The sequence below is a fragment of the Tachyglossus aculeatus genome, chromosome 21 (genome assembly GCF_015852505.1).
Source record: "Tachyglossus aculeatus isolate mTacAcu1 chromosome 21, mTacAcu1.pri, whole genome shotgun sequence".
Taxonomy (NCBI): domain Eukaryota; kingdom Metazoa; phylum Chordata; class Mammalia; order Monotremata; family Tachyglossidae; genus Tachyglossus; species Tachyglossus aculeatus.
Genome location: NC_052086.1, coordinates 38,313,968 through 38,329,665, shown reverse-complemented (window position 1 = coordinate 38,329,665; position 15,698 = coordinate 38,313,968). Strand labels below are relative to the sequence as shown.

Here is a 15,698-nt window from a genome sequence, read left to right as displayed (position 1 = left end):
GGGCCCAGTGTGACGTCACGGCCACGAGACTGGCGCGCGAAAGGGAGGGCGGGGGAGGAGGCGGGCTTAGGGGGTCACGTGACGGGGAGAAGTCAATACTGCCACGTGGTTCCCCTCCCGGCGAACCCTGCTCCTCCTGCCGGAAGGGGCTCGCTCATCATCCATCCATCCATCCATCCATCCATCCATCCATCCATCCATCCATCCATCCATCCATCCATCCATCCATCCATCCATCCATCCATCCATCCATCCATCCATCCATCCATCCATCCATCCATCCATCCATCCATCCATCCATCCATCCATCCATCCATCCATCCATCCATCCATCCATCCATCCATCCATCCATCCATCCATCCATCCATCCATCCATCCATCCATCCATCCATCCATCCATCCATCCATCCATCCATCCATCCATCCATCCATCCATCCATCCATCCATCCATCCATCCATCCATCCATCCATCCATCCATCCATCCATCCATCCATCCATCCATCCATCCATCCATCCATCCATCCATCCATCCCGATTGATTGATTCTTTCATTCATCCCTCCACCCATTCATTCAGTCATTCATTCATCTACCCATTCATCCATCCATTCACCTCCTCCAGGAGGCCTTCCCAGACTGAGCCCCTTCCTTCCTCTCCCCCTCGTCCCCCTCTCCATCCCCCCATCTTACTTCCTTCCCTTCCCCACAGCACCTGTATGTATGTATATGTGTTTGTACATATTTATTACCCTATTTATTTATTTATTTATTTTACTTGTACACATCTATTCTATTTATTTTATTTTGTTAGTATGTTTGGTTTTGTTCTCTGTCTCCCCCTTTTAGACTGTGAGCCCACTGTTGGGTAGGGACTGTCTCTATATGTTGCCAACTTGGACTTCCCAAGCGCTTAGTCCAGTGCTCTGCACACAGTAAGCGCTCAATAAATACGATTGATTGATTGATTGATTTAGACTGTGAGCCCACTGTTGGGTAGGGACTATATATGTTGCCAACTTGGACTTCCCAAGCGCTTAGTACAGTGCTCTGCAGACAGTAAGCACTCAATAAATACGATTGATTGATTGATTCATTCATTCATCCATCCATCCATCCATCCATCCATTCATTCAATCGTATTTATTGAGCACTTACTGTGTGCAGAGCACTGGACTAAGCACTTGGGGAGTACAAGTCGGCAACATATAGAGACGGTCCCTACCCAACAGTGGGCTCACAGTCTAGAAGGGGGAGACAGAGAACAAAACAAAACATATTAACAAAATAAAATGAATAGAATACATATGTACCAATGAACTAAATAAATAGAGTAATAAATCAAAAATAAATAGAGTAATAAATCCATCCATCCACTCATCCATCAATCCATCCATCCATCCATCCATCCATCCATCCATCCATCCATCCGTCCATCCATTCATTCATACACTCATCCATTCATCCATCCATTCATTCATCCATTCAACCATCCATTCATCCATCCATCTATCCATCCATCCATTCATTCATTCATTCATTCAATTGTATTTATAGAGCGCTTACTGTGTGCAGAGCACTGGACTAAGCACTTGGGGAGTACAAGTTGGCAACATATAGAGATGGTCCCTACCCAGCAGTGGGCTCACAGTCTAGAAGGGGGAGACGGACAACAAAACAAAACATATAAACCAAGTAAAATAAATAAAATATGTACAAGTAAAATAAATAAATGGAGTAATAAATACATACAAACACATATACATATATACAGGTGCTGTGGGGAAGGGAAGGAGGTACGGCAGGGGGGATTCATTCATTCATTCAATCATATTTATTGAGCACTTACTGTGTGTAGAGCCCTGTACTAAGCGCTTGGGAAGTACAAGTTTGCAATGTATATTCATTCATTCATTCATTCAATCGTATTTATTGAGCGCTTACTGTGTGCACAGCAATATGCTAAGCGCTTGGGAAGTCCAAGTTGGCAACATCTAGAGACGGTCCCTACCCAACAGTGGGCTCACAGTCTAGAAGGGGGAGACAGACGACAAAACAAAACATATAAACCAAATAAAATAGAATGTGTACAAGTAAAATAAATAAATGGAGTAATAAATTCGTACAAACATATATACATTTATACAGGTGCTGTGGGGAGGGGAAGGAGGTAAGGCGGGGGGGATTCATTCATTCATTCATTCAATCGTATTTATTGAGCGCCCACTGTGTGCAGAGCACTGGCAACATATATTGAGCGCTTACTGTGTGCAGAGCACTGTACTAAGCGCTTTGGAAGTACAAGTTGGCAACACGCAGAGACGGTCCCCACCCAACAGCAGGCTCACAGTCTAGAAGGGGGAGACAGACGACAAAACAAAACAGATACACCAAATAAAATAAATAGAATAAATATGTACAAGTAAAATAAATAAATGGTGCTGTGGGGAGGGGAAGGATGTAAGGCAGGGGGGATGGGGACTCTTCTAGACTGTGAGCCTGCTGTTGGGTAGGGACTGTCTCTCTATGTTGCCAAATTGTACCTCCCAAGCGCCTAGTCCAGTGCTCTGCACACAGTAAGGGCTCAATAAATACGATTGAATGAATGAATGAAGGAAGGGAAGGAGGTAAGGCGGGAATTCATTCATTCATCCATCCATCCATCCATCCATCCATTCATTCATTCTTCATTCATCCATCCATCCATCCATCCATCCATCCATTCATTCATTCATTCATTCATCTACCCATTCATCCATCCATCCATCCATCCATCCATTCATTCATCCATCCATTCATTCATTCATTCAATCGTATTTATTGAGCGCTTACTGTGTGCACAGCACTGGACTAAGCGCTTGGGGAGTACAAGTTGGCAACATATAGAGACAGTCCCTACCCAACAGTGGGCTCACAGTCTAGAAGGGGGAGACAGAGAACAAAACAAAACATATTAACAAAATACAATAAATAGAATAAATATGTTCAAATAAAATAAATAAATAATGTCAAAAATAGAGTAATAAATCCATCCATCCACTCATCCATCCATCCACTCATCCATCCATCCATCCATCCATTCATCCATCCATCCATCCATCCATCCATCCACTCATTCATTCATCCACCCATTCATTCATTCATTCATCCATCCATTCATCCATCCATCCATCCATCCATCCACTCATCCATCCATCCATCCATCCATCCATCCATCCATCCATCCATCCATCCATCCATCCATTCATTCATCCACCCACCCATTGATTCATTCATTCATTCAATCGTATTTATTGAGCACTTACTGTGTGCAGAGCACTGTACTAAGCGCTTGGGAAGTCCAAGTTGGCAACATATAGAGACAGTCCCTACCCAACAGTGGGCTCACAGTCTAAAAGGGGGAGACAGAGAACAAAACCAAACATACTAACAAAATAAAATAAATAGAATCCATATGTACAAGTAAAATAAATAAATAAATAAATAAATAGAGTAATAAATATGTACAAAATGCCAGGTTGAACCGCAGACAAGTGGAGGAGTCAGGATTAGAACCCTGTTACTCTATTACTTACTCTATTTATAAATTACTCAATTACTAAATTATAAATTTATAAATTATTTTACTTGTACATATTTATTCTATTTATTTTATTCTGTTAATATGTTTGGTTTTGTTGTCTGTCTCCCCCTTCTAGACTGTGAGCCCGCTGTCGGGTAGGGACCGTCTCTAGATGTTGCCGACTTGGACTTCCCAAGCGCTTAGTCCAGTGCTCTGCACACAGTAAGCGCTCAATAAATACGATTGAATGAATGAATGAATGAATGAATGAATGAATGAATGAACCCAGGTCCTTCTGATTCCCGGGCCTGGGTTCTAGTTACTAGGCCACGCCGCATCGCCCTGCTCATTGTCTTCATCATCATCAATCATATTTATTGAGCGCTTACTGTGTGCAGAGCACTGTACTAGGCGCTTGGGAAGTACAAGTTGGCAACATATAGAGCCCACTATATATGTCTCTATATGTTGCCAATTTGTACTTCCCAAGCGCTTAGTCCAGTGCTCTGCACACAGTAAGCGCTCAATAAATACGATTGATGATGATATAGAGACAGTCCCTACCCAATAGTGGGCTCACAGTCTAAATCAGTCACATTGTCCCCATCCCCGTCTCCCGTCATGGTTCTCCGGGAACGCGGTCAGGCAAGGTCAGAGTGTCCCTTCCTAATCCGTCCTTCCCTCCCGTCCCCATGGGAAGTTTTCCAAGAGGAAAGAGTCACCCAGCGTAAGATCTTTCTATGAGATGCTTTAATGGAGGCAGTGAGGAAGTCGGTCGGAAGAGAGGGTCCCCCGGGACCCCCCTAACGAGTGGAGCAGTATTTCTTGGTGTCCAGGCTCTTGTATTCCTCGTTGTACGGAGCTTCCGCGAAGCACATGGCCGCGGTCCGGTCGCAGTTGCAGATGAAATCGTCGCATACGCTGTTTTTTTCTAGAAAATATGGGTAATGCAAATCAATCAATCAATCACTCAATCAATCGGATTTATTGAGCACTTACTGTGTGCAGAGCACTGGACTAAGCGCTTGGGAAGTCCAAGTTGGCAACATACAGAGACGGTCCCTACCCAACATCATCATCATCATCATCAATCGTATTTATTGAGCGCTTACTGTGTGCAGAGCACTGTACTAAGCGCTTGGGAAGTCCAAGTTGGCAACATATAGAGGCGGTCCCTAATCAATCAATTGTATTTATTGAGCGCTTACTGTGTGCAGAGCACTGGACTAAGCGCTTGGGAAGTACAAGCTGGCAACATATAGAGACAGTCCCTACCCAACAGTGGGCTCACAGTCTAAAAGACTAAAAGACAATCAATCCCGCTTTAGGGAAAACTCCAAAATCCCCACAAAGGAATCCTAGCTACTCGCTTGCCTGCCCAGTGAGGCTGGGAAAACCACACAGGAGGCTGATTTCAGTCACTGTCTTTGAGGCCTTCGATGGAGGAATCGGACCGGGCGACTATTTCAATCAATCGATCAATCAATCGTATTTACTGAGCGCTTACTATGTGCAGAGCACTGGACTAAGCGCTTGGAAAGTCCAAGTTGGCAACGTATAGAGACAGTCCCTACCCAACAGTGGGCTCACAGTCTACAAGGGGGAGACGGAGAACAAAACCAAACATACTAACAAAATAAAATAAATAGAATAGATATGTACAAGTAAAATAAATAGAGTAATAAATATGTACAAACATATATACATATATATACATATATATGTGTATACACACATACATATATACACACACACACATCATCATCAATCGTATTTATTGAGCGCTTACTGTGTGCAGAGCACTGTACTAAGCACTTGGGAAGTACAAATTGGCAACATATAGAGAAAGTCGCTACCCAACAGTGGGCTCACAGTCTAAAAGGGGGAGACGGAGAACAAAACCAAACATACTAACAAAATAAAATAAATAGAATAGATATGTACAAGTAAAATAAATAAGTAAATAAATAGAGTAATAAATATGTACAAAATGCCAGATGCCAAGCGCTTGGGAAGTCCAAGTTGACAACATATAGAGACGGTCCCTACCCAACAGTGGGCTCACAGTCTAAAAGGGGGAGACGGAGAATAAAACCAAACATACTAACAAAATAAAATAAATAGAATAGATATGTACAAGTAAAATAAATAAATAAATAGAGCAATAAATATGTACAAAATGCCAGATGCCAAGCGCTTGGGAAGTCCAAGTTGGCAACATCTAGAGACAGTCCCTACCCAACAGTGGGCTCACAGTCTAAAAGGGGGAGACGGAGAACAAAACCAAACATACTAACAAAATAAAATAAATAGAATAGATATGTACAAGTAAAATAAATAAGTAAATAAATAGAGTAATAAATATGTACAAAATGCCAGATGTCAAGCGCTTGGGAAGTACAAGTTGGCAACATCTAGAGACGGTCCCTACCCAACAGTGGGCTCACAGTCTAAAAGGGGGAGACGGAGAACAAAACCAAACATACTAACAAAATAAAATAAATAGAATAGATATGTACAAGTAAAATAAATAAATAAATAGAGTAATAAATATGTACAAAATGCCAGATGCCAAATGCCAGAGGCGACTCTACCGGCAGCTGCTGGTTTCCTAGGCTGCAATTCCGGGACGGCTTCCCGCCCTACTAGACTGCCAGCCCCTCTTGGAGGGACATTCCCACCCGATCACCTTGATCTATAATAATCATAATGATGGTATTAAGTGCTTACTATGTGCAAAGCACTGTTCTAAGCGCTGGGCACAGTTATCTACCCCAGCGCTCTGCACAATGCACGGCACAGAGCAAGGCAAGCAGCGTAGCTCAGTGGAAAGAGCCCGGGCTTTGGAGTCAGAGGTCATGGGTTCATATCCCGGCTCCGCCAATTGTCAGCTGGGTGACTTTGGGCAGGTCACTTCACTTCTCTGGGCCTCAGTTACCTCATCTGTAAAATGGGGATTAAGTCTGTGAGCCCCACGTGGGACAACTCGATTAGCCTGTATCTACCCCAGTGCTTAGAACAGTGCTTTGCACATAGTAAGCGCTTAACAAATGCCATTATTATTATTATTATTATTTGGAGTCAGAGGTCATGGGTTCATATCCCAGCTCCGCCAATTGTCAGCTGGGTGACTTTGGGCAGGTCACTTCACTTCTCTGTGCCTCAGTTACCTCATCCGTAAAATGGGGATTAAGTCTGTGAGCCCCACGTGGGACAACTCGATTACCCTGTATCTACCCCAGTGCTTAGAACAGTGCTTTGCACATAGTAAGCGCTTAATAAATGCCATCATCATCATCATTATTATTATTATTATTATTATTTGGAGTCAGAGGTCATGGGTTCATATCCCGGCTCCGCCAATTGTCAGCTGGGTGACTTTGGGCAGGTCACTTCACTTCTCTGTGCCTCAGTTACCTCATCCGTAAAATGGGGAATAAGTCTGTGAGCCCCACATGGGACAACTCGATTAGCTTGTGTCTACCCCAGTGCTTAGAACAGTGCTTTGCACATAGTAAGCACTTAACAAATGCCATTATTATTATTATTATTATTATTATTTGGAGTCAGAGGTCATGGGTTCATATCCCAGCTCTGCCAATTGTCAGCTGGGTGACTTTGGGCAGGTCACTTCACTTCTCTGTGCCTCAGTTACCTCATCCGTAAAATGGGGATTAAGTCTGTGAGCCCCACGTGGGACAACTCGATTACCCTGTATCTACCCCAGTGCTTAGAACAGTGCTTTGCACATAGTAAGCGCTTAATAAATGCCATCATCATCATCATTATTATTATTATTATTATTATTTGGAGTCAGAGGTCATGGGTTCATATCCCGGCTCCGCCAATTGTCAGCTGGGTGACTTTGGGCAGGTCACTTCACTTCTCTGTGCCTCAGTTACCTCATCCGTAAAATGGGGAATAAGTCTGTGAGCCCCACATGGGACAACTCGATTAGCTTGTGTCTACCCCAGTGCTTAGAACAGTGCTTTGCACATAGTAAGCACTTAACAAATGCCATTATTATTATTATTATTATTATTATTTGGAGTCAGAGGTCATGGGTTCATATCCCAGCTCTGCCAATTGTCAGCTGGGTGACTTTGGGCAGGTCACTTCACTTCTCTGTGCCTCAGTTACCTCATCCGTAAAATGGGGATTAAGTCTGTGAGCCCCACGTGGGACAACTCGATTACCCTGTATCTACCCCAGTGCTTAGAACAGTGCTTTGCACATAGTAAGCGCTTAATAAATGCCATCATCATCATCATTATTATTATTATTATTATTATTTGGAGTCAGAGGTCATGGGTTCATATCCCAGCTCCGCCAATTGTCAGCTGGGTGACTTTGGGCAGGTCACTTCACTTCTCTGTGCCTCAGTTACCTCATCCGTAAAATGGGGATTAAGTCTGTGAGCCCCACGTGGGACAACTCGATTAGCCTGTATCTACCCCAGTGCTTAGAACAGTGCTTTGCACATAGTAAGCACTTAACAAATGCCATTATTATTATTATTATTATTTGGAGTCAGAGGTCATGGGTTCATATCCCAGCTCTGCCAATTGTCAGCTGGGTGACTTTGGGCAGGTCACTTCACTTCTCTGTGCCTCAGTTACCTCATCCGTAAAATGGGGATTAAGTCTGTGAGCCCCACGTGGGACAACTCGATTACTCTGTATCTACCCCAGTGCTTAGAACAGTGCTTTGCACATAGTAAGCGCTTAATAAATGCCATCATTGTTATTATTATTATTATTATTATTATTATTATTATTTGGAGTCAGAGGTCATGGGTTCATATCCCAGCTCCGCCAATTCATCATCAATCGTATTTATTGAGCGCTTACTATGTGCAGAGCACTGTACTAAGCGCTTGAATTGTCATTTGTCAGCTGGGTGACTTTGGGCAGGTCACTTCACTTCTCTGTGCCTCAGTTACCTCATCCGTAAAATGGGGAATAAGTCTGTGAGCCCCACGTGGGACAACTTGATTAGCTTGTGTCTACCCCAGTGCTTAGAACAGTGCTTTGCACATAGTAAGCGCTTAATAAACGCCATTATTATTATTATTATTATTATTTGGAGTCAGAGGTCATGGGTTCATATCCCAGCTCCGCCAATTGTCAGCTGGGTGACTTTGGGCAGGTCACTTCACTTCTCTGTGCCTCAGTTACCTCATCCGTAAAATGAGGATTAAGACTGTGAGCCCCCCGTGGGACAGCCTGATCACTCTGTAACCTCCCCAGTGCTTAATAAGTGCTTAATAAATGCCATTACCATTATTATTATTATTATCATCAAATACCACCGTGATCATTAGTAAATGCGAGGAGGTTTATTTTACCTCCCCAGCGCTTAGAACAGTGCTTTGCACATAGTAAGCGCTTAACAAATACCATCATTATTATTATTATTATTACTTTCTCCCCTCTAGATCGAGCCCGGGCCTGGGAATCAGAAGGTCACGGCTGATAATCATCATCATCATCATCAATCGTATTTATTGAGCGCTTACTATGTGCAGAGCACTGTACTAAGCACTTGGGAAGCCCAAATTGGCAACATCTACAGACAGTCCCTACCCAACAGTGGGCTCACAGTCTAAAAGGGGGAGCCAGAGAACAAAACCAAACATACTAACAAAATAAAATAAATAGAATAGATATGTACTCTGTGACCTTGGGCGAGTCACTTCACTTCTCTGGGCCTCAGTTCCCTCACCCGTCAAATGGGGATTGGGACTGCGAGCCCCATTTGCTTGTCTCCACCCAAGCGTCTAGTGCAGTGCCTGGCACACAGTAAGTGCTTAACTTAGTTACTAAGTGCTTAGGCCCTGCTGAGAGCTCACCTCCTCCAGGAGGCCTTCCCAGACTGAGCCCCTTCCTTCCTCTCCCCCTCGTCCCCCTCTCCATCCCCCCATCTTACCTCCCTCCCTTCCCCACAGCACCTGTATATACGGATATATGTTTGTACATGTTTTTTACTCTATTTATTTATTTATTTAATTTATTTCTACGTATCTATTCTATTTTATTTTGTTAGTATGTTTGGTTTTGTTCTCTGTCTCCCCCTTTTAGACTGTGAGCCCACTGTTGGGTAGGGACTGTCTCTATATGTTGCCAATTTGTACGTCCCAAGCGCTTAGTACAGTGCTCTGCACATCGTAAGCGCTCAATAAATACGATTGATGATGACGAACACCACAATAATAATAAAAAGACAACCTCAGGGGACAGGGAATAAAGAAGGTTTCGGCTCAGATTGGTTTCTAGTTCTCGGGGAGCGGTGGGGGCCGGTGGTAGGGGTCTTGGGAGCGGGGGAAGACCTACCGCTGCAGGTGATCTCCGTGCCGGAGCACTTGTAGGAGTAGCTGTTGGTGTAGGGATTGCCCAGGATCCATAAGCAATTGCTCAGTTTCTTGGCTTCGTCGTAACAGTTGTCATGCACCTGACAGCACCTGGAGAGCGAGAAGAATGACAAGAATGATAATGATAACTGTGGTATTTGTTAAGCACTTAAGAGCACAGGCTTGGGGGCCAGAGGTCATGGGTTCTAGTCCCAGCTCTGCCGCTTGCCACTTCGGGCAAGTCTCTTCGCTTCTCTGGGCCTCAGTGGCCTCATCGGGAAAATGGGGATGAAGATGGTGAGCCCCACGTGGGACAACCTGATCACCTTGTATCTCCCCCGGCGTTTAGAACAGTGCTTGGCACATAGTAAGCGCTTAACAAATGCCAACATCATCATCATCATGTAAAGCATCCACCTTCATCCTCCTCCTCCTCCCTTCCTCCTCCTCCTCCCTTCCTTCTCCTCCTCCCTTTATCCTCCTCCTCCCTTCTTCCTCTTCCTCCTCCCTTCTTCCTCCTCCTCCCCATCCTCCTCCCTTCCTCCTCCTCCTCCTCTCCCTCCTCCTCCTTCTTTCCCTCCTCCTCCCCATCCTCCTTCTTCTCCTCTTCCTCCTCCTCTCCCTCCTCTTTCTCCTTTCCCTCCTCCTCCTCCCCATCCTCCTCCTTCTCCTCTTCCTCCTCCTTCTCCTCTTCCTCCTTCTTCTTGTCCTCCTTCTCTACCTCCCTCTCTTCTTCCTCCTCCTCTCCCACACCCTCCTTTTCCTCATCTTCTTCCTTCTCCTCTTCCTCCTCCTTCTCCTCTTCCTCCTCCCTTTATCCTCCTCCTCCCTTCTTCCTCCTCCTCCTCCCTTTATCCTCCTCCTCCTCCTCTCTTCTTCCTCCTCCTCCTCCCTTCCTCCTCCTCCTCCTCTTCCCTTCCTTCTCCCCCTCCTCTTCCCTTCCTTCTCCTCCTCCTCCCCATCCTCCTCCCTTCCTCCTCCTCATCCTCCCTTTATCCTCCTCCTCCTCTTCCCTTCCTTCTCCTCCTCCTCCTCCCCATCTTCCTCCCTTCCTCCTCCTCTCCCTCCTCCTCCTTCTTTCCCTCCTCCTCCCCATCCTCCTCCTTCTCCTCTTCCTCCTCCTCTCCCTCCTCTTTCTCCTTTCCCTCCTCCTCCCCATCCTCCTCCTTCTCCTCTTCCTCCTTCTTCTTGTCCTTCTCTACCTCCCTCTCTTCTTCCTCCTCCTCTCCCACATCCTCCTCTTCCTCATCTTCTTCCTCCTCCTCTTCCTCCCCTTCCTCCTTCTTCCCTCCCTCCTTCTCCTCCTCCTCTTCCTCCTCTTCCTCTCCTTCCTCCTTCCCTCCTCCCCTTCCTCCTCCTCCTCCTCTTCTCTCCCTCCTCCTCTTCCTTCTTCTTCTCCTTCTCCTTCTCTTCCTCCTTCTCATCTTCCTTCTCCTCCTCTCCCTCCTCCTGCTCCTCCTTCTCCTCCTGCTCCTCTTCCTTCCCCTCCTCCTCTTCCTTCCCCTCCCTCCTCCTCCTCCTCCTGCATCCCTCCTCTGCCCCCTCACCTGTCAAGTTCATCCACAGGGGTGCCACTGCCACCCAGGCCACAGTAGCAACCGTAGTTGTTGTATTCCAGCAGGGGTTTGCTGTCCGGGATGGCGCACTTGATCATCCGCCGGAACTGCCATACGGCCCGGGAGCTGGTGTCTTCAGTAGAAGACACCCCTGCCGAGAGATGGTACAGTGCTCTGCACATAGCCGGAGTGCCCACTAAGTACCACAGATTGGTGGTGGGGTAGGGGGCATGGCAGGGGAATCCCATCCCCAAGAGGCAGGCAGTCAATTGCATTTACTGAGCGCTTACTGTGCGCAGAGCACTGGACTAAGCACTCGGGAGAGGACAACAGAACAGAACAGACCCATTCCCTGCCCACAGCGAGTGTACATTCAAGAGATATTCATTCATTCATTCAATTGTATTTATTGCTCAGGGGAAGCAGCGTGGCTCAGTGGAAAGAGCCCGAGCTTTGGAGTCAGAGGTCACGGGTTCAAATCCCGGCTCCAACCCTTGTCAGCTGTGTGACTTTGGGCAAGTCACTTCACTTCTCTGGGCCTCAGTGACCTCATCTGTCAAATGGGGATGAAGACTGGGAACCCGCCGAGGGACAACCTGATCACCTTGTAACCTCCCCAGCGCTTAGAACGGTGCTTTGCACATAGTAAGCGCTTAATAAATGCCATTATTATTATTATTATTATTATTAAGTGGCCAAGCCGGGATTAGAACCCACAACCTTCTGACTCCCAGGCGCCTACTCTATCCACTATGCCATGCGTCTTCCTGTGAGCCCTAAGTGGGACAATGATGGCATCCAACCCAATTATTTCCTTTCTACCCCAGTGCTTAGAAAAGTGCTGCCACACATTAATAATAATAACAATAATGATGGCATTTATTAAGCACTTACTATGTGCAAAGCACTGATCTAAGTGCATTGACAAATATCATTATTATCATTGCTATTATTGAGAAGCGGCGTGGCTCAGTGGAAAGAGCCTGGGCTTTGGAGTCAGAGGTCAGGGGTTCAAATCCCGGGTCCGCCAATTGTCAGCGGTGTGACTTTGGGCAAGTCACTTCACTTCTCTGGGCCTCAGTGACCTCATCTGGAAAATGGGGATTAAGACCGTGAGGCCCCACCGTGGGACAAACTGATCACCTTGTCACCTCCCCGGCACTTAGAACAGTGCTTTGCACATAGTAAGTGCTTAATAAATGCCATTAAAAAAAAAAATAATAATGCAGGGCACTGTACCCAGTGGGCGCTCAATAAGTGCTGCTATTACTCCTCTAATGGGGGCCTAACTCAATTACCTAGCAACCCCAGCCCGGGAACCAGCCAGTCAATTGTATTTATTGAGCGCTTACTGTGTGCAGAGCACCGCACTAAGCACTTGGGAGAGGACAAATATAACAATAAACACATGCGCTTAGAACAGTGCTTTGCACAGAGTAAGTGCTTAATAAATGCCATCATTATTGTTATTATTTATGTAATGTAATACATAAATGTAGTAATGTAATGTAGTAATGTAATACCATCATTATTGTTTTTATTATAATGTGTGCCCGCAATGAGCTTTCAGTCTAGAGGAAGCTTCTAGCCACTCTTCTAGACTGTGAGCCCGTTGTCGGGTAGGGACCGTCTCTATAGGTTGCCAACTTGGACTTCCCAAGCGCTTAGTCCAGTGCTCTGCACACAGTAAGCGCTCAATAAATACGATTGAATGAATAAAATGGGAACTCAATACCTGTTCGTCCTCCTATTTAGACTGTGAGCCGGACAGGGACTGTAATCAATCAATCAATCATTCAATCGTATTTATTGAGCGCTTACTGTGTGCAGAGCACTGTACTAAGCGCTTGGGAAGTCCAAGTTGGCAACATATAGAGACAGTCCCTACCCAACAGTGGGCTCCGACCTAAGTAACCGGTTCCTACCCCAGCAATTAATAATAATAATAATGATGGCATTTGTTAAGCGCTCACTATGTGCAAAGCACTGTTCTAAGCACTGGGGAGGATACAAGGTGATCAGGTTGTCCCACAGGGGTCTTCATCCCCATTTTCCAGATGAGGGAACTGAGGCCCAGAGAATCAATCAATCAATCAATCGTATTTATTGAGCGCTTACTGTGTGCAGAGCACTGGACTAAGCGCTTGGGAAGTCCAAGTTGGCAACATATAGAGACGGTCCCTACCCAACAGTGGGCTCACAGTCTACAGAGAAGTGGGCTCACAGAGAATCAATCAATCGATCATATTTATTGAGCGCTTACTTTGTGCAGAGCACTGTACTAAGCGCTTGGGAAGTCCAAGTTGGCAACATCTAGAGACAGTCCTGACCCAACAGTGGGCTCACAGTCTAAAAGGGGGAGACAGAGAACAAAACCAAACATACTAACAAAATAAAATAAATAGAATAGATATGTACAAGTAAAATAAATGAATAAATAAATAGAGTAATAAATATGTACATGAGAAGCAGCGTGGCTCAGTGGAAAGAGCCCGGGCTTTGGAGTCAGAGGTCATGGGTTCGAATCCTGGCTCCACCACATGTCTGCTGTGTGACCTTGGGCAAGTCACTTAACTTCTCTGAGCCTCAGTTACTTCATCTGTAAAATGGAGATTAAGACTGTGAGCCCCACGTGGGACAACCTGATCACTTTGTATCCCCCCCCAGCGCTTAGAACAGTGCTTTGCACATAGTAAGCGCTTAACAAATGCCAACATTATTATGTGCTGTGGAGAAGGGAAGGAGGTAAGATGGAGAGGGGGGCGAGGGGGAGAGGAAGGAAGGCCTCCAGACTGAGAAGTGAAGTGACTCGCCCAGAGTCACCCAGCTGACAAGTGGCGGAGCGGGATTTGAACCCACGACCTCGGACTCCAAAGCCCGGGCTCCTTCCACTGAGCCACGCTGCTTCTCCTTAGGGCAGAGAGGGAGAGACAGAGACAGCCCTTGCCCAGATGAGAGCGAAGAAGGAGAGATGAAGCAGACATACCTATCAGGAGAGCAGCCAGGAGGAAGAATTTCATTTTGTTACCAAAGAGGGCAAATGAAATTGAGAACCGCCCTGAAAGCCGAGCTGGTTTCTTATAGCCACCCATTCCTCTGCGATAAGAGGATTGTGTTTACTCTTCTGACGGCCAGTTCTCTTCAGTGGCCTTGATTCTTCGGTTGGAAATAACTCTGAGCAGCTCTCCTTTAAAAAAAAATAAAGGAGATTGATTTGATTTTTGTATCACCTTTACGCCAAAGGGCCGAGTTGGGCGCTTCACGTTGGAAACACAAGTGACCGTGGTATTTAATAATAATAATAATAATAATAATAATGGCATTTATAATAATCATAACAATGGCATTTGTTAAGCGCTTACTAGTTCTATTACTCTTCTGACAGCCAGTTCTCTTCAGTGGCCTTGATTCTTCGGTTGGAAATAACTCCGAGCAGCCCTCCTGTAAAAAAAAAAAGAGAGATTGATTTGATTTTTGTATCACCTTTACACCAAAGGGCCGAGTTGGGCGCTTCACGTTGGAAACGCAAGTGACCGCGGTATTTAATAATAATTATAATGATAATAATGGCATTTATTAAGCACTTACTATGTGCAAAGCACTGTTCTAAGCGCTGGGGAGGTTACAAGGTGATCAGGAGGCCTTCCCAGGGCTGTGCAGGCCATGCTGCTTCTCTTCTACGCTGTTCTAGCTCCATTCCTTCAGCAGCGTGGCTCAGTGGAAAGAGCCCGGGCTTTGGAGTCAGAGGTCGTGGATTCGAATTCCACTCCCCCACATGTCTGCTGGGTGACCTTGGGCAAGTCACTTCACTTCTCTGAGCCTCAGTTCCCTCATCTGTAAAAGGGGGATGAAGGCTGTGAGCCCCACGGGGGACAACATGATCACTTTGTAGCCCCCCCCAGCACTTAGAACAGTGCTTTACACATAGTAAGCGCTTAACAAATGTCAACATTATTATTATTATTATTATCTGTTCCCTCCATGGTTCACTGACCCCAGAGAAGGGAGACCTGGGCCTCTCCTCCGCCCCTGACGGGACCTAAGCCGACCCCGAATGATGGCGGCCACTGCCCTCACTTGGCCGCTTTCTTTTTTTTTTTCTTTTTTTTTTTATAATGGCATTTATTAAGCGCTTACTATGTGCAAAGCACTGTTCTAAGCGCTGGGGAGGTTACAAGGTGATCAGGTTGTCCCACGTGGGGCTCACAGTCTTCATCCCCATTTTACAGATG

General features: G+C 45.7%; 1 protein-coding gene across 1 annotated transcript; it reads right to left on the bottom strand.

The window, feature by feature from the left end:
- Positions 1-4,296: 4,296 nt before the first annotated feature.
- Positions 4,297-14,903, bottom strand: PLA2G1B (phospholipase A2 group IB). Its single transcript, XM_038763720.1, has 5 exons — positions 14,829-14,903; positions 14,453-14,653; positions 11,458-11,617; positions 9,894-10,021; positions 4,297-4,492 (listed from the first exon to the last, which is right to left on the bottom strand). The coding sequence occupies exons 2-5, from the start codon at positions 14,556-14,558 to the stop codon at positions 4,365-4,367; spliced, it is 522 nt and encodes a 173-aa protein (XP_038619648.1). The 5' UTR covers positions 14,559-14,653; positions 14,829-14,903; the 3' UTR covers positions 4,297-4,364.
- Positions 14,904-15,698: the final 795 nt, after the last annotated feature.

Bases quoted from the DNA above. Each gene is read 5' to 3' on its own strand.
- PLA2G1B (XM_038763720.1), bottom strand. From the start codon at position 14,558: ATGGGTGGCTATAAGAAACCAGCTCGGCTTTCAGGGCGGTTCTCAATT. The intron at 11,618-14,452 runs GTATGTCTGCTT...ATCTCTCGGCAG, and splicing joins CCTGGCTGCTCTCCTGATAG to GGGTGTCTTCTACTGAAGAC. The intron at 4,493-9,893 runs GTAGGTCTTCCC...CATATTTTCTAG, and splicing joins CACGGAGATCACCTGCAGCG to AAAAAAACAGCGTATGCGAC.